The sequence below is a fragment of the Brachyistius frenatus genome, unplaced genomic scaffold, assembly GCF_029030835.1.
Source record: "Brachyistius frenatus isolate BFR_SWC_R1_liver_20210118 unplaced genomic scaffold, ASM2903083v1 Contig_31, whole genome shotgun sequence".
NCBI lineage: Eukaryota > Metazoa > Chordata > Actinopteri > Embiotocidae > Brachyistius > Brachyistius frenatus.
Window position 1 is genome coordinate 2,882,021 of NW_027210630.1, and position 23,126 is coordinate 2,905,146.

At 43.6% G+C, this 23,126-nt stretch overlaps 1 protein-coding gene across 10 annotated transcripts in view; it reads left to right on the top strand.

Annotated features, from left to right (window-relative positions):
- The window catches only part of mctp1a (multiple C2 domains, transmembrane 1a), a 129,075-nt gene extending 105,988 nt beyond the window's left edge, over nucleotides 1-23,087 (top strand). For 7 of the 10 annotated variants that reach the window (XM_069699880.1, XM_069699881.1, XM_069699882.1 and 4 more), the window contains 5 exons: nucleotides 1,840-1,938; nucleotides 10,247-10,356; nucleotides 11,025-11,134; nucleotides 11,281-11,378; nucleotides 19,659-23,087. In XM_069699880.1, the coding sequence (XP_069555981.1) occupies nucleotides 1,840-1,938; nucleotides 10,247-10,356; nucleotides 11,025-11,134; nucleotides 11,281-11,378; nucleotides 19,659-19,730 (489 nt within the window). In that variant the 3' untranslated portion in view covers nucleotides 19,731-23,087. The remainder of the gene's footprint in view (nucleotides 1-1,839; nucleotides 1,939-10,246; nucleotides 10,357-11,024; nucleotides 11,135-11,280; nucleotides 11,379-19,658) is intronic. The other 3 variants (XM_069699884.1, XM_069699885.1, XM_069699886.1) reach the window with 1 other exon arrangement.
- Nucleotides 23,088-23,126: the final 39 nt, after the last annotated feature.

The window sequence follows — 23,126 nt, forward strand, 5'->3', positions numbered from 1 at the left end:
AAAAAAAACTTGAATTTTTAGTCTCTTTTTTTTATGGACCCTGTTCCTTCATGCATTCAGTTTGGGGGTCAAACAGTAACCTATTGGCTTTTTGTTTTCAGTGTTATTTCTGACCTATTGAGGCAGCAGTTTATTGTAGTTATAGAATTTAGGACATCTGTATTCTGCAATTTCTCTACATCTTGCAGGATACAGGCATCAAGTATATATTTTGAAGGTGATATTGATGAGTCCACACAGTCATCTTCCTACACCACAGTATCTCTTTATCCATCTCTTCAGTAGTACTGAGAGACATTTCACCCTCTGCTGCTTTCCCTGTAGGCGTGTCTCGTACACATACAGTACATGTGAGCACACACACACAGTCCTGCACATGCGTGTGATTATCAACGATTCTCTGGCAAGCATATAACTCCTGGCAAATGCATGGTATAGGCACACATATCCCGATCTTACAGGCCTCACAGCCATTTTCAGCTGTTGGTTTGAACTCACAAGAAACAATGAACCTTTTTGTATCTACCCGATTGTCTTCTTTCTCCCCCCATCTCTGTCTCAGTTTTTGTCTCTCCTGTAGCATTGAGTAAGTGCCGTGGCTCTCTGCTCCGTTTAAAGTTAAGTAAGGCACACATGTTGTCTCAGTGTGAATCTGGTGAAAAAAAACAGTGCAAGTTTTCAGACTTATCTCCAGATAGCATATGGAGCTCTGCAGCACCTTCCCAAGCCCCGACACTCCTCTCTCAGTCCCAGTCACGGCACTGCGCCGATCGCTCAGATAGTGACATGGCATAATATAATTGGACTAAAGAGAGCATTGGGAATTATATCAATGCTCTGGTAAAAAAAAGTGCGACTGAAATATTGTTCTAGGGAGGCTATTGAGCTTGTGATGCAGTGGGGTTGTCTTCAGGTATCGGGGGGGTTCAGCTGCTGAGGAGAATGGGAGAGAGAGAGACAGAGGAGGGAAGAGAAAAAAGTTTGAGCGTCTGTGTTCTTTTCTTCTTGCCGCCTGTGAAGGATGAAAAGCGTCACGCTGTAAAAGATGCTTTTGACTTTTCCGCTACATTTTTCTTCCCTTCTCACTGTCTTTTTTTTCTCCTCGTTGTTCAGCAGAGAAGCTGGTAGGAACTGCATTTTAATCATGTTTGGCTAATAGAGGGAGGAATGATAACAAAAAGGAGGGTGAAGGAGGCATGGAGGGATATTGTCTCTCTATGCAAAATACACTGCATTGTTTGTTTGTTTTCCCTCTTTGTCATACACATACATCAGGTGGATCATCTGTCACTATCTCTATTCCCCCCAGATACACATCTCCTGCTTTGTCTTTTGCTTCCTCTCATTGCGCCTTCATTCTCTGTCTCCACCATTCTCTCGTCACTTCAACTCTGGCCTTTTCTATTTAAATGAAATTTTCTCTGGGTTTTCTTGGATCTTTTTTGTTGCTTTGAACACCACAGTATACTTATAGGTTATAGTATAATCATCACAATCTATATAGAGATTAGGCACATGGGCGCACCTCTAGATGTAGCTTTGCATTATTCTAATGATCCCAAAGAAATAATGGCCTCCAATGGTTTTTACATCAGTCTATCAAATGCAGTTATTTTGAAGTCTTAACAAAGGTGAGTACTGAAAAAAGACCCCACTCTGCATTGCAAGGCTAAAAGGTTGTTTACAGTGCAGTGCTTCTGTTATCAATCCCTGCAGTACATTTGGTGAGAAAAATAAAATGTGTAAGAGCCCAGTGTTAAAACTTCCACATTTTCTAACCCTTTCACCTTAATTTCTGTGGGTTGTAAAGAGAAAATCTCACTGTAATCTATCCACAAGGACCCTAAACCAGGCCCCTGGGAGGACAGCCGTGATAAAAACCATATCCTCGAGGATATGTTGGCTTCCTGGCACTTTGAGTGGATACGAGCGATGGTGGTAAGTGGACATGTGTGTGGCTCTGCCACTGACTCCTGATGGTGTGTGTCGCTGTCTCCTGGTTTGCTATTTAGCTCATCGTCTGTCCGGCGGCTTCTGTCTGCTGTCCTGTCGGGGTGTGTGTACCCTAAATGTCCCCTGTCCGCGTCTCAAATAACACCCATGCACTGCACGTTCGGCCCCCAACCCAAACCCACTGCAGGGGCTCTGCCTGTGCCTGCCGTGGTGTGGAAGCTAAGTGAGCTCCAGCATGGAAGGCTGCTCCCGTCTTTTTGTGTGACTTCCCTGTAGCACTGTAGACCTGTTACACTGTGAGGTGACAGCTGTAGATTGAGGTGTGACGGTGTGTTAACTATGTTCTGCTGCTGGGACTTTTGGCTGTGGGGTAATGCAGGGTGACATAGGGAGTCGCTCAAGTTTTATTTGTACCTTTTTTCAATATAACCTATGAAGTAACAGGGGCCATAAGGGAATGAAATCTTCTCATAGAGTGGTTCAGTGCGATTTCTTTTTTTTGCCAAAACATAGTTTTTTGGGAATTTTTAAAAAGTACTAATTGCATTCCTGTCACAAATACTGATTGCTTTCACACTTTATGACCACTAGGTCACTGATAATAAGCACAGAACAAACTCATTTTCAAATGAGTTTTGGTGTATAACTGTGTGCATGTGCGTGTGGTGGTTGGTGGGATGATTTGAATGTGCTTGTGAGTTGCTACAGAAACAGCAAAACTATCTCATATTGCTGGAACAAATCCCAACGCTCATTATGCCTAATGCAACAATGTCTCCTCCCACAACTGTTATTGTTCTGAATCACATACACACTAGTGGCTGAACCATCTGAACTTTTTGATTGATGAACTATGCATCAAAGGGTTATGACGAGCGCTCCGTGCACTGTAGGTGAGGAGTTCTTGTGTGCTCTTATCCACCCAAAGAAACTCTCTCCCAGACTCACCGAATAGGATGTTGAAGATGGCACACACTGAGCCCTCCCGGTCTCTCATTGGACAGAATGTGGAGCACAACACTTGACAGCAGTGTCTTCTGAATTTGAAAGTCAGACATGTAAGAAGGCAGCCGCCACCTTTTCTTTTAACAAGAGTCATAAATCTGTAATGAGCACAGAGAGGATGCATATTTTATTTACTTTTTTGAAGATGTGATCTCTTCACTTCATAGCAATGCACTCTCTTTCAGTTGTTTTTTTTTCTTCCAAAACAAAGTTTAAGACCGTGGATTTTACAGCTGTGCGTCTCCAAGCATGAATATGTAATAAAAGGTATGCCAAAGTTAGCAGATTTTATAGACGGAGGTGATGAATCGGATGTAATTTAATCCCTACAAAGGTGAGATATGATTTAATTAATGAAAAAAGTATATTTATTGTCTAGTACTGACACCTTACAAAATCAAAAAAGCCTTCACGAAAAACCTTTTCTTTCTGATGCGTACCTTATTTCTGTACCATACCTAGAAAAGTAAAAGCTCCTATTTTTCCTTATCTTGATATGGCCACAACAAATTCAAGTTCAGGATTTATTTATTTAATGTAGCTTGAACCGATGCCACACGCACATTTATAGTCTAAGCTCATTTGCAACGACCGTGCCTGGATAGATGGATGATTTTAAGGCAACCCAGACAGAGAGGCAAAGACAGACAAACAGATAGACGGACTGACAGACAGACGGGGGGGAAGATGGGCTGGAGCAGCTAAACCAGGCCAACAGAGGACAAGAGTAATGTTGTCCCATTCATCACACTCTGCCAGGCTGGATCCAGGGAAGGACAGGGGAAGGAGAGTGCAGGAGCAGGGGCGCAGAGGTGAGGCTGGGTGGGGGTGCAGGGTGGGTGGGGGTCGAGAGGCGTGCGGCAGGAGGCGATGAAGGGGTGATCAAATGATCAAGAGCAGAAGTTGTGGGGTGGCAGTCATTTATGCGTGTGTGTGTGTATGTGGGTGGGTGCGCACCTGACCTTGAGCCTGATGGAGTGGTTGGTGTGGTGGAGGTGATGAGAGGCCCCAGGGGGAGATGGCTAAAGATGATCAGTGGCAAACAACGTCCTGCCAACCAGACACATTAGAGACACGCACACTCATAACACCAGAAACCTTCCTCTTTAGGATAGGAAGCAGAGGTCAAACTGAAAATAAGTCGCCACCATCACCAACTCTTCCTCTTAATCCCTTTTTCTCTCTTTTCCTCCATCCCTCTCTTTTACATATGTGTATATTTATCCTCGCTTTGGGACTTGACTGGGTGAAGAGACTAATTAGTACTAGAGAGCATTGTGTGTGCCTGGTCCACCTTCAGCTGACAGTCTTAACTGGAGTTTGACTTTGGCTTTGTGGGAGCAACCCATAGCATGCAACGATATTATCAAACAAGTATACAGCATACAAACAAATAAACTTATACACTCTTTGCTCACATTCATCAATTTGGGCCTACTGGAGTTGGATGCCCCTTCACATTTTAACATGGCCTTTCTGTGTGTGAGCTGCTTGGTGAGGGCCAGGAGGACGTGCTGTGCATCTCAACACCCTAGTTAAACAGATATTTATGTGTTTTGATCAAAAAAAAAGAAAAAAAAAAGAGAGAGCGAGAGAGGGAGGGAAATAGATGCATTCCCCGCATCCGCCCATGGATTAGTTATTGTAAGGGATAAATTATTTATTAAAGAAAAAAAAAGGGGCAAACATCTGCCTCTTTCATGTGGTGCTGGCGCGGTGCCAGGTTGCATGGTGGTATCTGAGGCCAATCATGGGGTCTTTGTCTTTTCCTGTTGTCATTTCCTGACAGAAAGGAGGATGTTCTTCTAGGCCACCAGGTCCCCGAGTTTTTTTTTTTTTTTTTTTTTTTTTTTTTTATCCCCTGAGAGACTTCTCTTAACTCCCTGTTGGTAAAATCTGTGACTCATCGCTCCCCAGTGGAGTGGGTAATACTTGGAATAGATACCAATATACCATGCGTGTTACAGCTGAACTATTTAAATGGCCAACATTAGAGATTAAAAAAAAAAGTGCTCCACGTCACATTTGATTTGCTGCCAAAAAATGTCCATCATAAGAAATAATTTTATTTTTTGACTATGCTTAAATAAAATACCAATGTAGAAAGGGAGAAATTACAAAGAAATCCCTTTATTACTTTACAAGGCAGTTACTTCATCAAACTAAAATACAAACTTGGCTCATTATACTGATTAACAACAATACAGCAGTGGAAATTATGAACAATCTCCTGTTGTCTTCAAACCCATACAACCATATAGATTGTGTAGTTCCTGCCCACAAACACAAACATAGACACAAAACCACTTGATTAGGGTTTGGGAAAGATAATGGTTTGGGTTAAAATGATGACTTGAGCCGTGTTGTGCAGTAAAGTTATCACTTCCTTAAAACTATGCAACCTGTGTGGTCATGGCAACAGTAAACACAGTTTTAAAATATATAAATAATTTATTTTTGCCAAATAACATGTTTATGGACACACAAATCTTTGTTTTCTTTTTTTTTTTTACATATTTGACTTCAGGTAGAGATGGCAACACATCTAGTTTTAAGTGCTAATCTTATGAACTATGTATTATTGTGTCTTCCCCAGTTCTTGTGCAGGCGTTGGAAATTGAATTTCTGTCACCCCTATAGCATTCTTCAACTTTTCAATGTTTTTTTTCTTCCTTTCTCCTGGGGTGGAAAGGGGAGGGTTACCGACTCTCTCTGCAGTTACAAAATCAACAAGAACGCTTTCAGATGCCCTCTGGGAGCCACATATTAGCATCCTGTCACGTTTTATTTGACATTTCAATTTTTACTGTGCTGCCAGAGTGAGAGACGCAAAAAAAGAAAAACAAAAGAAAAACAGGTGCAATTTTAGCACGGCAGCAGTGAGCAGCAGCCACTTGTGGTTCAGACTCATTTCGTGGTGTGATGGGATATATATGCTGCTACATTATAACTGTTAGGTTTATCATTTTTATGGTGTAACCCAGCAGGGAGAACAATATGATCGGAGGTTAAAATAGTCTCAAATGGCTCTTGCTTTTCCACCCAGTAGATATAGGACAGATATTTGAGTCCATCCTAATAGGCTAAGTCCTCAGTGACCTCTCTTTTGTTTAGCTCTAGGCCTTGGGTCAGTGAAGAACAAACTGTCTTTGCAAAGTTTACAACTGCTCACTTTGCACTTTTGCATATAGACGTACTTTGCAATGATGGTATCTCTGTGAAATAGAAATGGAGCAGTCGAGCACACAGAGGCATTGTGCATCTTTCCTTTGTTTAATATTTAATCAAGTGTTTCAAGGAGTTTACCACATTTGTTTACCACAATTTACCAGCAAGTGCATTGTGGTCAGCCTGACTTGGCTGTTTCTGCGTATGTGTGTGTGAGAGAGTGTGTGTCCCTGGGCTCTCTCTGGTATCACTGAGGGTTATTTTTCCTTAACGTGTGCAAACAACTCGCATCACTTTAACGAGCCTTCCTGCACTAAACTGATGGGAGCTTGCTTTGGCTGAGGCTCATATCACACTCCAAACATCCAAACAATGATGCAAACTTTGGACATAGCCACAAAAGATGCATTTATTGTCTTTAAATGCATGCAATTAAAACATGCAACTCTCACCCAACAAAGGACACCAAGCCACTGAATGTTTCTGCTGCCAACCTGATGAGAGTTAATTGATGTCATAGTGTGTCTTCTGAACATTGAAACGTTTCATTTACAAAGCAAACAAACTGTCTTAATGCCATTTTAATTTGATACACAGTAATATGATTTTACTCTCAACTCACATCACAGTCTCAGTGTCCCCGACCCTTTGATATATATTATAGCAGATTACAGTATAAAATAAATGATTTTCAGGAGGAGAGATGAACCAGCACACAATACTAATAACTGAAGTGTGTCAAAGCTCTTGTCTGTATATCATTAGATAGATTCACTGGACTATGCATTCCAACAACACATTAATGATATTTTGCATTAGCAGGGTCATTGACAATTAAAAAAAAAAAAAAAATTGGAAATTGATTATTCTCTCTTATTACATATTCTATTCTATATATTCAAGTGAAGATACTGAATTACATTCAGTGTTTTGCTATCCTTGCATATATTTTGTTTTCTTTTAAAGTCAGTGGTCCAAACTTAGTTGAAATCATTCTGCATCCTTTGTATAAATAAGCAGCTACACATGGCGTGTGCTCCTGACAGATCATTGTACATAGATTCAGGCCTTTTGTACTGTAGATAAAACCATCAAGAATAAATATTCTGTCATTTGACTGCATTGACAGATTGTTGTATACAGACTGAACTGACTGTTACTGTAACATGTCAGCGTAACACACTGCAGATGAACATACAGTTGCAGTCTATTAAAATGCTTGATGCTAAACGCATTAGGCAGTCTTATTACACTATCTCCCTGAACGATTCAAGCCATGCGGCCTCATCCATCAGAGCGCTGTTGTCAGAGGTGCTGGGATTCGTAGCATACTTTGAGCATTAACATGATTCGCATCCGTAGCCAAGTCAAAGCAAGAGGCCCAGCAGATTTCATTTTATTAGCCTTGCCTTCAGGTCTCCAAACAAACCCATTTAGTTTTCCCCGACCGACACAGGAAAAGACAGATGGAAATACAGGCCCTAGGTCTCCTGTAAAGACGTGGCTCCTCCTCCTGAGTGAGACTAGGAGCTGGTCAAGACTGAAAAACCATTTTCTCATTACATTTCCCTTGTGAATAGTGGGTGACACACACGCACAAAAATTTCTCACAAGACCACAGAAATAAAACTGAGTAACTTCATTTAAGTTTTATTAGCGATAGATTGACTCTTGAGAATCTTTACCTGTGTGTCTTAGAAAGCTCACCTCCATTGTGCAAGTAGTGCACCATTTTGTTAAAAATCTCAGTCAACAGAAAGATTCTTTTCATCTTGAATGTGATGTGTGAATGTCCTGTCTGTTTGTTTTCCTGTATGTAACAATTCTTTATCAGTCATGATATTAGAGTCCAAAACAAACTTGTTCGGTAGATAAAAAAAACTGATTTTAGAAGTCAAGGGCCCTCAGCGTCTAATCTGTGTCGGGAAATAGTTTTGTTTGTAGAGTCACACAGCAAGACCAGGTGTGCAGATCAACCTTATCTAATAGCTGTAGGGTGTGTGTGTTTGTGTGCATATTAGGTTCCATTATAAGAACAGGTTGCCTGACTCCATATGTGCGCAGTGTGCAGGGAAGCTGGGAAAACAAGGTTCTCCGTGGCCCTCTGTGTTATTGCTACCTCCCGCCTCCCCAAGCCGTGTTTGAAGACAGGAAATAGGAGTCAGACCGCAGTCCGAAGGGCATGTGGCAATGGTTTATACTCCAACAACCTCCGACCTCTCGTCTCCACCCCCGCCCGCTCTCTCACACCACTCCCGTGGCCCTCAAACACACTCCCCTGAGTCAGGGCTCAAAAATAAAAACGTCCTGACCCGGCCCAGCCCGGCTCAGCTCGGCCCTAACCAAGCCCAGCACAATAGACACTGCGTACTGAGATTTGTTTGAGCGAGCAATGAAAAACAGATGGACTCCGAGTAAAGGACTGAGAAGAGGAGGAGAGTGGGAGGAGGAAAGAAAGGGAGTCTTGTAAAATATTTGCGAAGAAAAATAACCCAGAAACGCTGTCTAATTATATCTATTTGTCTTGTGTGGTTTTGCAGGGGAGGCCATGTGGTCTCCCCGACTGCTCCATGGTTCATTTTTCACATTATCTGATCCTGGACGGAGAGCAAAAAAGAAGAGGGTGGGTTTGGGGGCAGTTTGGATCTCAGTGGGAGGGTTGTGGTGAGGTGTGTGTGTGTGTGTGTGTGTGTGTGTGTGTGTGTGTGTGTGTGTGTGTGTGTGTGTGTGTGTGTGTGTGTGTGTGTGTGTGTGTGTGTGTGAGGAGGGGGGGGTAAAAGAGTTTTATGTGGTAAAGGCCTCTGAGGTCCTGTAGGTTTCATGTCTTTTGACTGCTTTACTGTCTTCTTTGGGTATAATGACAATAATTATTCAGACCTTTTCTTCTCTAATCCAGTAATGTACATCCCTCTTCATCAATAACACCAATAACACAAAATAAAGCAAAAAATACTTGTTAGCCACAATTTGGCTATCCCATAATCTACTTCCTTTTGGGAAACTTTTCTTTTTGAAGCTTTTTTTTGTTGTTAATTTTCCAGTTAATCCACTGGTTCTTCAGACACCTGTGTAACATACTTATTTGACTATCTTTACACTGACCAAATACTTTCTCATCTGTAATTCAGTCCTTCTCTTTCACAGGTGTTTATGGCACTGGTGTGGTAAAGTACTGGATGATCCCATAATTACAGTCTTCTCCTCTTTCAATCTGTTCAAATTCCTCTGCTCTTGCCATGTTGTAAACTGACCACCCATAATAATTCAACTGGATACTATGAATAGGTCTTTTCGTCCCCTTTGTCTCCCAAGCATGCCCACCGATCACTTCTAGCCACAACCAGTCTGCGTGTTGATGTCCTCACTCAGCCAATGGCTTTTGATTACTCTCTGTCACCTCGTTCTGTCCAAACCCGTCCTGTCTCTGCCTGTCAGTCAGCAGGCAGCTCGTTGACTGTTGCATGACTTCTTAAATTCTTCACTTTGTTTCAGCAGGAGAGGCGGGGGGGGTTGTAGACTTTTAGATTGCCTGCCTGGTTTGTGGTTTCTTCCCCTCCGCTCTGACAATATTCTCAAGTTCACAACCATCAAAAGTTGAAAAGGAAGAGCTCTTCATGGTGGGTGACAGCATTAATAAGGATGATAATGATGTCACGGCTGGTGACATCATCACAGTGTGCCAGCCAGCAGAACAAAAGAGGGCTCTGCCCGGCCTTCCTAGCTGTCTTGGCAGCAGCAGAGAGAGAGGGAGAGAAAGAGAGCCCAAAGATTGATGTATCCATTTGGCTTTCAGTTTAATTCTGCCCCTCTATTCACATATTCAAATTTTCCTGTGTGAGCATTTGTAAGGAGGAAAACATTTTGATTTGTTCTGCCAACTTTATATCTCTATTACTGCCTGCAATAAAAGCACTCCGTCACTTCACGCGGGATATCCGGTGATTTGGCTCCCAACTTCAAATCTTTGACGCTATTTAAAATGTATTGTTTTCCCAAAGATGCCGGTGCCCAGCCTCTGTCTTCTCTCTCCTCCCGTCTCTTCTCTGTCTCTTTCCATCTCTTCCTCCCTCATCCTCGCTTTCTTCCTCCCTCGCCTACATCTCTATCTGTCCTCTTGCAGGACTCGGAGAGAAAGGGCTTCATGAACAAGCTTTATGCCATTCAGGACGTGTGCATCAGCGTGCAGAATGCACTGGATGAAGTGGCCTCCTATGGCGAGAGGATAAAGAAGTGAGTCGTAAGCCCGCTCCTCGGCACCCGGCCCACTCTGCTCTGCTCCGCACGGCCTAGTGTTTTTCCGCAATGCCAGGCTGGCCCGCTTCCCCTTGCCAGCCTAACTGAGTGTAACTCAGTGCTGCTCTCAGGAAACACTGCCAGCATGACACCCAACCCTGAAACACAAACACAAAGGCTGTCTGTCTTTATGTCCACCACATCTCACTTAACCCGGCATGACCTCTTAGCAGAATCATGTACGTACTGGACTAAACTTGCATTACCGCATACACACGCATATAAAAAGCCATTCATTTGCAGTGCACTCCTGCATACACTGACATTTTCACTTATGGATACACAGAAAGTAAAGAAAACACAGGGAATTTTGTATCCATTAAAACTTGGAGTCGAAGTTAGAAGAACGTTCTTCAATTACAGAAAAGAATGAAGTGAAACATTAGTGACCTGTTATTCTGTAAACTTGATAGTATTTGACTGATTCAATAGTGTAGATTGTATTAAGTCACAGCCCATTTTATACCCTGCAAGGCTGACCTGTAAGAGCTTTGGCTGAACTTATTTCCTGACTCCTCGCTATATTATTTCTCAGCATCTTTAGCTGGACTGAGCTTTGCCAGGTCTCCTAATTTTCATCACTCCCCTTTTTCCGCTCTTTGCAGCACATTTAACTGGACTGTGCCTTTCTTAAGCTGGCTAGCCATTGTGGCCTTCGGAGTGGCCACCATCATCATCTATTTCATTCCTCTCCGATACATTGTGTTGGCCTGGGGTGAGCTAATGTCATGTTGTATATTACATTATATGATGGAAAGTTAAATGTAAAAACAATATTTTAAAAGCAACCATGAAGGCTTTTACAGTTCAGAGTATGTCCAGATGTCCACCTCTCTTCTCCACCGTTTTTTCTCTCAACAGGCGTGAATAAATTCACCAAGAAGCTGCGAGATCCTTACACCATTGATAACAACGAGCTGCTCGACTTTCTGTCTAGAGTGCCCTCAGATGTACAAGTGGTGGGTGAACTTTCCATTTTTCATCTCATCTTTTAAATCTTTTTTTGACATGATATCTGTCAGTTTCAGGCTTGAGCAAGGGCGAGGGCTCCTCTTTTTACTTTATCTCCTCTGTCTCCTTTTCTTCTTCCTCCTCTCAGCCTCTGGGTCTTCTCTGTTGTTCTTTCATGTTGGGTGAACTGACTATCCATTGTTTTAGCCAGGCAGACATCTAATCTAATTATTTCGAAGCCGTTTCAGTGTTTTCCTATTAATAGCTTCCTAGTCTAATTCAATTTCCACATACATGGCTGGAACTGTGTAGTAAGATAACAAGGTTAAGTGAGTTTAGTGCCCAGCATATAACTAGGTTGATTGACTCCATACACATACACTCACACACAATTACAGTTAGCTGTTGTTTCCCAGCTATGCTAGTAATTGGAACAGAGTGTAAACCAACAGTTAACCAGCCCCATGCGGTTTTGCTTCTACATTAACCGTGAGATCAGATTAACTTTGTGGCTGAAAAATACAGATGCTTCCCTGGGTAAAGTAAAGGTTTGGTTTTGTGTGTGCATGTGTGTGTGTGTGTGTGTGTGTGTGTGTGTGTGTGTGTGTGTGTGTGTGTGTGTGTGTGTGTGTGTGTGTGTGTGTGTGTGTGTGTGTGTGTGTGTGTGTGTGTGTGTAAGGTAGCTGTAACATGCTGTGCTACCCGGTACAAAGTGCAGTTTAAACTGCAATTAAGCAGCAGCCTGTGAAAGTAGCTGTGTTATCCAGCACCAATGGTGTCCACTGTGGCCGTTAAGCCCCGCTGAGCAGAGTTCAACACACACACATGAACACAAAGACACACACGGATGAAGGCTGAGGCTAAACGACCCGGGGCCTCTGATACGACCAATCCCCTGCCACATCAGCGCTGACACACTTCCTCTTTGATCGCTTGTTGCCCGCAACTTCTTTCATCTTTACAGGGTCATAATCCTTGCTCCCCTACACACCCCGGCCAACCCCCCGTGTTCTCCCCCTTTTCGGCCCCCGTGCCGTTTTACAGTTTTGTAGTTTACAGGGTCCTGGTGCAGCAGCAGGCTCAGGGCAAGTCGCCATCGACTTAAATGAGCCCAAGCTGTCCCCTCTGGTGAAGTGTAGCCACCTTACGCACCTGGAGCCTGGACGAGTGGAGCGGTGAAGGGGCCCGGGCCCGGCAGGTACTAGGCCTTTACAAGGCCCCTAATGAGGGCCTGCTGGCGAGGGAAGGTGGGGGCAGACATGCTGCTCTGGTCTGGTGCCCATGCTGCTGGAGTTGTGCCTACTGTATAAGTAATACTGTAAGTGCTACTGTAACAGTTATTGGTGCAGCTGTTGGAATGGTAATTGTTGCCAGGTTTCACTGAGAGTTTGGAGGCTCACAGAGCAATGAGGGTGAAAGACTCGGGGAGAGGGGTAAAAATAGATACCGATGGGGGAAGATGAAGATGGAGAAAGAGAAACACGAGGAGGAAGGAAGACAGAAAGTCCTGGTAAAATTGACTGATTGTATCAATAAGAATCAGTCAATAAGCCAGTGAAATTTAAATACTGAAACCTGCCCTGATCACTTTCCCACTAAATATAAAGGTACATTTTCTGAGAAGACTCCCTGCTCTGCGGTTGTTGGCTAAAAACAGACCAGAACGTTCTGCTCTGCCGTGCATCCCGTCGCTGCCTGCGGTGGCGGGTTCACCTCATTGCCTGCCCTCGCCTTACTGGGTCAAAACCGTCTGTGGGGATTAGGCCCTTGAGGCTTTCGGATGATACAGAGAGGTGCTGGGGTGCAAATGGAGCGTCCCCTCACGGGCACGTGCCTATGGCACCCACTGGCATCGGTGCAGGGGCCCACTATGTCTGACACCCTGGATGACTAATGAAGTGCTATTTCAGGGCCCCAGTGTGACCTCACACACATTCATAATCGCATACACACAAGCTCTCCCAGCAGTAGTGCATGCGAGGTGGGTTGGGGGGTGTTTCAGTGTGCTGTTCCGCATCATTTGGAGGTGCTTCAGTGCAGCCAGAACTGATGAGGTTCTAATGACTTTATATACAAAGGGCAGCCGCACCAGGCCACAGTCCATCATCACGGGTATTGCTGTAAAGACCTACAGCAACTGTGGGAGCTTCTGGACTCTCATAGTTTTCAAATTTTTCATTTCTTTTTATAGCATACAATTACATAAAGAAAGTTTGCAACAACACTCATTTGTCATCAGTTGTACAGTTAACTGGAGCTCCACAAAACACTGACATTGGACCCCTAACAGATCCACCAAACACCTTTTAAAAACGGAATACCCAGTGGTGCATGGCAGCAGCAATTCCTTTTTACCACCTGAACAGTTTACTTAAATCATTATCTCCCTCTGTGAGCTGGCCATGTTAAAGGCTGACATGGTGTGTGTGTGTGTGTGTGTGTGTGTGTGTGTGTGTGTGTGTGTGTGTGTGTGTGTGTGTGTGTGTGTGTGTGTGTGTAAGAGTCACTGTCCCTCTCTGGATAACAGTTTGTTGTATCTAGTTTGGATCTTTTACCAGCGTAAGATATCTTTATGGTCATTATCAGGGAATCTTTCATGTCCTCTTAAACGAGGCCAAACTGAGCACCTTCATAGTACTGAGTATTCCCTACCTGGCGTTTGGGAGGTGTCAGTGCACTGGTATGTTTTACGACACCATTAGCCATGTGAGCCAGGGAGTGCACAAGAAGGGCCAAGGCAATTAGCATGCCAAGTGGCCCTTTATGATCGGCGTAAAGGAGCCGGATCAAATCCCCAATACAAAAGTAAGCATGAATTCCAATTTAGCGCATAATGAACGTCAGGGAGTCAGGTTAATATTTTTAGACAACATTTATGTTGGGGATGAACCCTCATTGGACATATAGAGGGCAGAGGCAGGATAGTTAAAGGTTGAAACGTTGCCAGATGCCATCACTCACATCTACCAGAGGTCTCTCTCTCCTTCTGCTTTGCCCTTCCCCACTTCTGTGACAAATTTAAACGTTTCACTGCGGGTGGACAATTAGTCACTATTCAGTATGTTACTTGCCACGGCAGCAAATAGGCAAAACTTTTCTCAGTCTGATTTATTTTTTGTTTCTGCTTACTTGCTTATGTCACCTTGGCATGTCTTTTCTTTCAATACAACAACAGACACGAGTGCTGAATCCTCCAATCTGCAGATGTCTGAACAGTGCACAATAGAGTTTCCCTGGAAACATTTAATAACCCTTATGCTCCATTTGGTGTCACATGAGATGAAACCCACCGAGTTTTCTGCTCTCTGCAAAAGAAGAAGTAGTATCATTAAACTGTGGCTCCCTTGCTTTTTTTGTTTTTTGAATTCATTTATTTACTCGCCTATTTGCCTTTTCTTTCTTTGCTCACCGTCACCCACCTTGGTTTTGCCCTGTCTGTCTGCCCACACTGGCATCATCAAAAGGTTCACTGTGAGAGGGAGAGAGAATGAGAGACGGTGAGGAAGGAGCAGGTCCCGGGATGCTTTGTGGGTAACACCGTTAAACGAAGCACGGTACACGGCACCCCTTCAGCAGAGCACACTTCAAAGCCTGTTTTTGCACTTGTACTGTCAACATTTGGGAGAGGAGAGGAGCGAGGGTGGAGCAGGCTTTGAGCTGCGCTGGGTCTTTACCCACTGCTTCTCCCGTCTATGTTCCCTTTAAGCTCCCCACTCGTGTACCAAATTGCTTACATGCTCGCTGTATTACCTCACTTTTTACTTTCACCCAATTCCGGTTGCTTTTATTTCGCTAACGTCCCACTTTCTCCTCGCCTCCGCTGCCTTTTCTTCTGGTTTTTTTATATATATATATATATATATATATATTTTTTTACTTTAACTAGCTCTTGTTGTCTGCATTGGTTTGGTGCCTGTGTGTGTGCTTGTATGTGTGTGTGTGTTATTAGCTGAGGTGAGTGAGGAGCCAAGGGTGTAGCATCAGGCAGGCCTGTCACCTCTAAGGTGGAATTGAACCGGTGACGCATGAGCCCCATTTCTCCTGCCTGGCAGCTCTTCACAGAGGAAACTCATGTTTGATTGAAATATTGTTTTTTTTCCTGCACCCTTTCTTTTTGTTGATCCCCTCCGCTATTCTTCTTGAGAAACAAAACCGTACTTTCGACTGACAAGCAAACTTTTCTTTGTTTGTATGCACTCACAAAGAGTTTTGTTTGGACAGGAATGTCAGCGCACAGAATTAAATTGCCGTGTTCCTTTTTCGCTGCTGTAGGTGTTTGGCCGTATAATGGGAGCACTAACATCCAGTGATCCCGCACGAATTGTCCTACTTTTGGATCTATGCTGGCTTGTTTAAAGGAGTTGCATACGTAGAAACATTTTAATAAAGGTGCATTTTTTTTTGTTGTAAATATTTGCTTACAGTTATTTGACATTAGCAGATATGTGTCCATCTGACTACACTACATGCAGATGTGCTGTTATCCCTTCACTCATGGGTGAATTAAATCATTCAGCCGTTCACTCGCTTGTTCATCCATGGATGCACTGCCGTCATTGATCGCAGTCGATGCGGGCACCCTGCCAGGACTGTCACGGTCCCCTAACAAAACTAGCGCTGCACACGCACACACATACACACAGATGGGGCCATATAAACCTCTCTCTGTCCCCTGGGTTTTTGTTCCGTTGTCTGCTTTAGTTGGCAGGCCTATAAAAGAATCCACACCCACATGAGAGCAGTATCTGTCATCACCCGAGTGTCCACTGATCTCCCTCTGTCTCACCAGGTCTCTTCTTCACTCTCATTGTTTTCACTCCTGTTTCCTTTGTTGGTTCGTCCCGCTCTTTGCCCTTGCTCCCTTCATCGTTTTGTCTATTTCTGTCCTGTCTTATTTTTGTTTTTTCTTGCTTCCCATCATTCTTTCCGCTCTTGTTTTTTTTTTCTCCACCTGGTTTGCTTCCTGATTGCCTTTCTGACCATCTCTCTTCTTCCTCACTGTATCCAACAAAACCGGTCGTATTTGTGCAGCTGTTTGGTCGGATGTTAGTTTGCCTTGTGGACAGTGAGGAGTTTCCAGATCTGAATCAGTGCAGTCTGGCTGCCTAGTGAGGCGTAGAGAGCAACACATGCTGGCGTAACAACTCTGTAAGCACCTGAACAGGACACTGGTGACCACCACTGAGACAGAAGTGTGTGTGTGTGTGTGTGTGTGTGTGTGTGTGTGTGTGTGTGTGTGTGTGTGTGTGTGTGTGTGTGTGTGTGTGTGTGTGTGTGTGTGTGTGTGTGTGTGTGTGTGTGTGTGTAAAGTGTGTGGATTTTGTATGGGATTTTAATGACACAAAGGTGACAAGGTTCTGTATTTTTGTGATGTGACAGGTGTGTGTGTATTCATCCCCTTTGCAGGTATTTATTTGTGCATGCATGGGTCTTCATTTCTGAGTGCACACACACACACACACACACACACACACACACACACACACACACACACACACACACACACACACACACACACACTTTCTCTTTTGCATCTCAGATTTGTGCAGGACTGGAGGGCTTCATTGAAGCGACAGTGGGAACCAGTAGAAGATGGATGATAAAGGCTTGTTCCCAGCCAGTGCTGAGAGACACCGCTGTTTCCGTCCACAGCAGACAGACCCACCATGAGACAGAACAGAGGAACCATATTGATGTCAGTTTGTTGTCTGCCTGGAGAATCAGAGAGAGTGTCAGTCAGTCAGACAGGCAGAGTAGCCTATAGTACATCAACTTAGGAGGGATTCCACAGACGATACTGGCTCTTTGGAGCTGTGACTGTAAAGTCTGTTTTTTTTTTCTATTAGTATTCTGATTCAGTGGCTAGTGCTTGTCAGTGTCTTGAATCTGTCTAGGCTAGCAACCGTATATGTGTGTGTGTGTGTGTGTGTGTGTGTGTGTGTGTGTGTGTGTGTGTGTGTGTGTGTGTGTGTGTGTGTGTGTGTGTGTGTGTGTGTGTGTGTGTGTGTGTGTGTGTGTGCATTTGAAAGTGAGAGACTGCCAGTGACAGTCTCTGGTTGTTGATGCTCAGCCACTGTGATGCTGTTGCATTGTGAGTGTCCATCACTTACAGGTAAGAACAGTTTCTTTCTAAGATCTGTTAACCATCTTTGCAAAACGTTACGTCAAGAGGGAATCAATTCCTGTTGGGAGAAGTAGGTGACGCTCCCTCAGTGATAATGCTGAGCTCCTTATGAAGTGATGAATTGAAGTAATATGATACTAAAATGTCTCAGGTTTTTGGTGATGCAATAGTGATACAAAAATAGTCAGAAGATATTTATTGTCTTAATAAATTAAGAGATCAAAGTAACAGTCGTGACATTTACAGAAAACCACTTATTTGCTCTCTTACCGTGAAAGAGTGAGAAGATTGATGCCACTCTCGTATGTGCCCATTAGTTACATCTAAGCAATGGTGCGCACAGCTTAGTTTAGAAGAAAGAGTGGAAACAGGGAAACCTCCATCATAGATTAAGCCAAAGCTACCAAAATCTCTCTACCAGCACCTCCAAAACTCACTTATTATATATTGTTTATTTAATGTGTAAGAAAACCCAATTGTAAAAGGATAAATTGCCATTCGACTTCAGTTATGTCTGGGACTATTTTTTGGCCAGGGGCACTTACTTCCTGGAGCTTTTGCTGGTTACCTGGCAACCTCACAGCGACACAAGGACTCCGGGATGTCACTGCTCCTGATCAAGAAATAATCCAGGGCATAACCCCGCTGAAAATTCTCAAATGGGTTGTTTCTAACAGCCAGGCTAGATGTTTCCCAGTTTTTATGCAGCGCTAACCTGCTGTTAGAGACAACTTCATATTTAGTTGACACATGTTACAAAATTACCACTTGTGTCATCTAATTCTCAGTACTAAATGTTAAATTGGTCCTTGTGTTTGCTTGTTTGTTAGAGCTGGTGTTTGGTTTGTCCCTTCTGGGCCACTGTAGAAACGTGGTGCAACACAGTGCACTCTGTGGAACAGGAGCCGCTCCATATGTAGATATCAAGGGCTCATTTAGATATCAAGGGCTCATGTAGATATGAAGGTTACAAAAACATAATGATTCTTAGTTTCAGTTATTGTATGCAAATAAAAACATAATGATGAATATTATACCTACAAATCCCCCTAAATCTAACAAGGCTTTAAATAGAGTGAAATCCTGCTTTAAAAAAATCTGTATAGATCAACATACAGCAGATACTGCTTTTTTTTATATTTAAGGAAACCAGAAATTCTTGTTCAAATTATCCAGAGTCATCATAAAACACTCTGTTGCTGTCGACAGCTGACAGAAGAGAGGTGGAGGACTGGAGACTTGATCTGGAAACAGGACCCTCAACAGTATGGTCCAGGAGGAGGGAAAGTTTCACATATACAGATCGCTCTCTGACGTTTAACTGTACCTCAGCCACCCTGAGGTTTTTGTTTATCTCTCAGGCCATTAAATAATATAAAGAACATTTAAATTTTTGTCAGGGAAATTAGTCTATTTGTCTGACTTTTGTAACTGTCTCTTTATTCAACAGCAACATTAAAACCCTAATATATAGTCAGTGTGTCCAGCTACATGTAATCAGTAATATGTTGATAGACTTTGGTTCTGAAAGGGTTACGGTGCGTCTCTCTCTCTCCTCTGTCTGCTTCCCATCTCTCTGCCCTTTCTTTCCTCGCCATCTTGCTCTGCGGAGATGACTCTGTTGTCTCTCCAAGCTTTCCCATGAGCCCTTGCCCTGTTCTTTGTTTGTTTGTGTGATCCCTTCCCTTAGGCCACTGTTGCACATCTGTGGAAGTACGTGCGTATGCTTATATTTGTATGCGTCTCCAAGTGTATTCGGTGCTTTGAACAGTGCACACGTATTGTGTTTGTGTGTGCGTGTGTCTGCGTCTGTGTGTGTGTGTGTGTGTGTGTGTGTGTGTGTGTGTGTGTGTGTGTGTGTGTGTGTGTGTGTGTGTGTGTGTGTGTGTGTGTGTGTGTGTGTGTGTGTGTGTGTGTGTGTTGTAATCAGTGTGTAATCCCTTCCCTGAGGCCACTGTTCCACACAGCTGGACTGGAGCCTCTGGAGGGTCTCTGTGCTATTCAAGCATCCTTTGCTCTTTCCACCTGACCGGGTGGTGTGTGTGTGTGTGTGTGTGTGTGTGTGTGTGTGTGTGTGTGTGTGTGTGTGTGTGTGTGTGTGTGTGTGTGTGTGTGTGTGTGTGTGTGTGTGTGTGTGTGTGTGTGTGTGTGTGTGTTTTAACAGGTGCAGTACCGAGAGCTGAAACTGGATCCCAATCCCAGTCCAAATAAAAGGAAGAAAAACAACCCCGGGTAGATGACTGTGTCCGCCCACCAACTCCTCTCTTCTCCACTTTTCTTCTCTTGGTCTATTACTGGACACCGATGAGCAGAAGAAGTTCGCTCTGGAGCAGCTCGCCTCAACTACCCTTCCATTTTTTTTAAATCTCCTATTTTATTCTCTCAAACTTTTTTTCTGTCTTTGATTACTTATGATATACAGTAGTTTCCTGAAGTGTCATTTTCGTATGAAACAAGATGAGTACAAGAAACCTCTCGTTTATTACTCTCACCGTTATGCTTTGATTTTGAAGGCGAGTGGGAAGGATGGATTGAATGACCTTTATATCAGCCGTGTGAGCTGCTCTCCTCATTTCTTCTCTCCATCACTCTGACAGCTTGGAGGGACTCGGTTTATTTGCTTGCCACAAGGGTCACACAAAAAGTAAAACGAGTTTAGCATTTATTCCCGCCATTCCAAAAACACATATTTGAGTGTATCCGTGTTTATCAAAGCCTTATACTAACATTCTGCATTATCACTCTGCAACAGATTTACTTTTTTTTTTAAATCTCATGTTGTAGTTATTAAATGATTTTGGTAATATGTTTATATTTTCTAATTGTTTTTGTACTGAAGTATCTTTTGTTTTCTTTCCCTCTTGGATGTGGTAATGATGTTATGTTCACTGAGCAGTAATTTGGACTGTCTCCACTAAACTCAGCCGGCCAAGTTGATTAGCAATTACGATGGTACCCTCCAGATATGTCCTTCTCCACAAACACAAATCTGGACCAACAGGCTGAAGACTCGTGGTGGTATCTGTCTGTGCTTTAATACAATGGCCAAATTAGCTTTTTTTTCCCCCAAAAAATCAGACTCCAAAACAAACAAAAATCAAAGCACAGTGGTATCAGTTTATAGAAGAGTGAGTCTGTGCTGCTTAGAATAGATGTGATTACATTCGCTTTCATGAAATAGTACCAACACTGTCGAGTATTTGTTCGACACCCCAAACCTTTATCACACGCTAAATGTGGACACGATTTATCTCGTAGCCTCATTTAACCCCTTAAAATCACGTCGAATCCGCAGTCAGTCGACGCGACACCTCCTCTCTGTGTCAGGAGGCGCAGCAGACTGGGCCTGCTGTCGTGGTGTTAATATAGATGTCACCCAGTCTATGCAGAGTGTCGTCAGGCAGGCAGGCCTTTAGGCAGCTGCAACCCTAATCTTGTTTGAAAGGCTGGTCTCCTCTCATCTCCCCATGTCTTTGCCTTGGCGCCCACACACACACACACACACACACACACACACACACACACACACACACACACACACACACACACACACACACACACACACACACACACACACACACACACAACAGCATCCACACACTTTTCTGCATGTGCCAGTATGCAGACACACACAACGAAAACCATCCTCTTACGTGAACACACTGTTCCTCGAAGAGATCCTGCGTGCACATACTGTACCTACTTGCTCACAGATAAAAACAACATGGTGTTTGAGCAGGAATATTCTCTCCCTCTCAGGCACACACACACACACACACACACACACACACACACACACACACACACACACACACACACACACACACACACACACACATGCACACACGCAAACACAAACATGCTCTCTGTGATGCTGTGCCCCAGGCTGGCCGCCCTCTCCATCTGCCCCACCTCCTGTGCCCACAGCTCAACTTTGATCAGTCTTTCCCGAGACACAGGCTTGTATATGTGAACTGTGTATGTAAGAGTGTTTGCGTATTCGCGTTTATGCAATCAAAGGCATGTTGCTTTTCTCAGCGCTGGTGTGTGTTACAAATGTATCTCCCCTCCAGCTGTAGATTGATGCCTAGGTTCAGTCAGCGTGTGTGTGTGTGTGTGTGTGTGTGTGTGTGTGTGTGTGTGTGTGTGTGTGTGTGTGTGTGTGTGTGTGTGTGTGTGTGTGTGTGTGTGTGTGTGTGTGTGTGTGTGTGTGTGTGGTGCAGCAGCAGAAGTGCCAGCTGTTATTTGGTGTAGAGTTTGCTGAGATGCTAGATGAGCAGCAAGTCATTGTGTGACAGGACAAGGCTCCAAGGGGGACTAAAGCCTGAGATGTCAGGGATGGAGGAATGTGTGCGTGTGTGTTCGTGTGTTCATGCTATTTCAGATCCTTCTTCCCATCGTGCTTTCCCTCCGTTTGCTCTCTCTGCGGTTCCCTCGTTCGTCAGTGAGCGAGGTTGCGACCCTGTCTGAAGGGACGGTCTCCCGGGCTTCTCGCTGAGCATCTCCTGAAAGATCACAGCACAGGCTCCATTTGAGAAGGTCTCCTCTCATCCTATTGATCCCTGCCTCCACCCACTACTTCTTTCGGTTCCATTTTCCTCCTTTGGTCTTTCTCTCTCTGACTGTCTTTATCTCTGTGAATCCCCTCCCCACCGCAACAACAGTTCTCTCCTGCCATTTTGTCATTCTCTCGCCTCGTCAGTCTGTCTGCTTGCCACCTCCTGTACCCTCTCCTGCTCCCTCCCTCTTTACCCATCCATCTCCGTGCTTAAATATCAACAGGTTCGGATCTGTCACTCCAGAGGGCCACTGACTTTTTTTTTTTTTTTTTCCTTTGAGCAATCCACTTGAAAGACAGTAAGAGTCTGTCCCCCAAGTGCAGCATCGCAAACTGATTATAGCCTCCTCAACAAACACTCTGACTTGTGAGGGATGGCTTTTTTAAAATGCCTGAAGGGACTGCTTGAATACCTGATATGTACGTGTCTACTACTATGTGTAGTCGTTTTACAGCAAAGTGTGGTGACTATTATGTGCTACTGCATCCAAATACTGTTTTCTCTTTTTTTGTCATTTGGTTTTTAGCTCCATTTTAAAGCAAACCAAAGTGTTTTTATTTTGTATGATGTAGAGAAAATATATTGTATAAAAGGAATGTATCAGACTGATAGCTGTAAAGGGGGAAAAAAAAAAAAAGCACTTTTATTTGCACCCGAGTTGAAATGAGACTATTTATTTTTTAAATGATACTGTACATAGCTGAGTATTTATTAATTTATGGTTGTATTTTATACAGTATGCCTGTTGATGGTCTGGTGATGATTATTGTATAGTAGGTGTGTGCCTGCCTCATTTTCTAAGATCTGTCTTGTTCGCCTGCAATGTTGCCTGCCTGTGACATCATCTTCATGCGCCAAGTTCTGACCAATGGCATTTCTGGACAGGAGTGCTGTAAGAGCTGAGACAAGGTCGAGTCAGGAGGGGCAAAAGAAAATATGCTGTGTATCTCTGATTTGAGTAATGAAATGCATCCGATGTATGTTACTTATTTTGAAAAGAAAAATATGAGATTAAATATTTTTTATGATCTTCAGAGTGTCTGGATTATTGCATAAATGGTTTTCTGCACAAG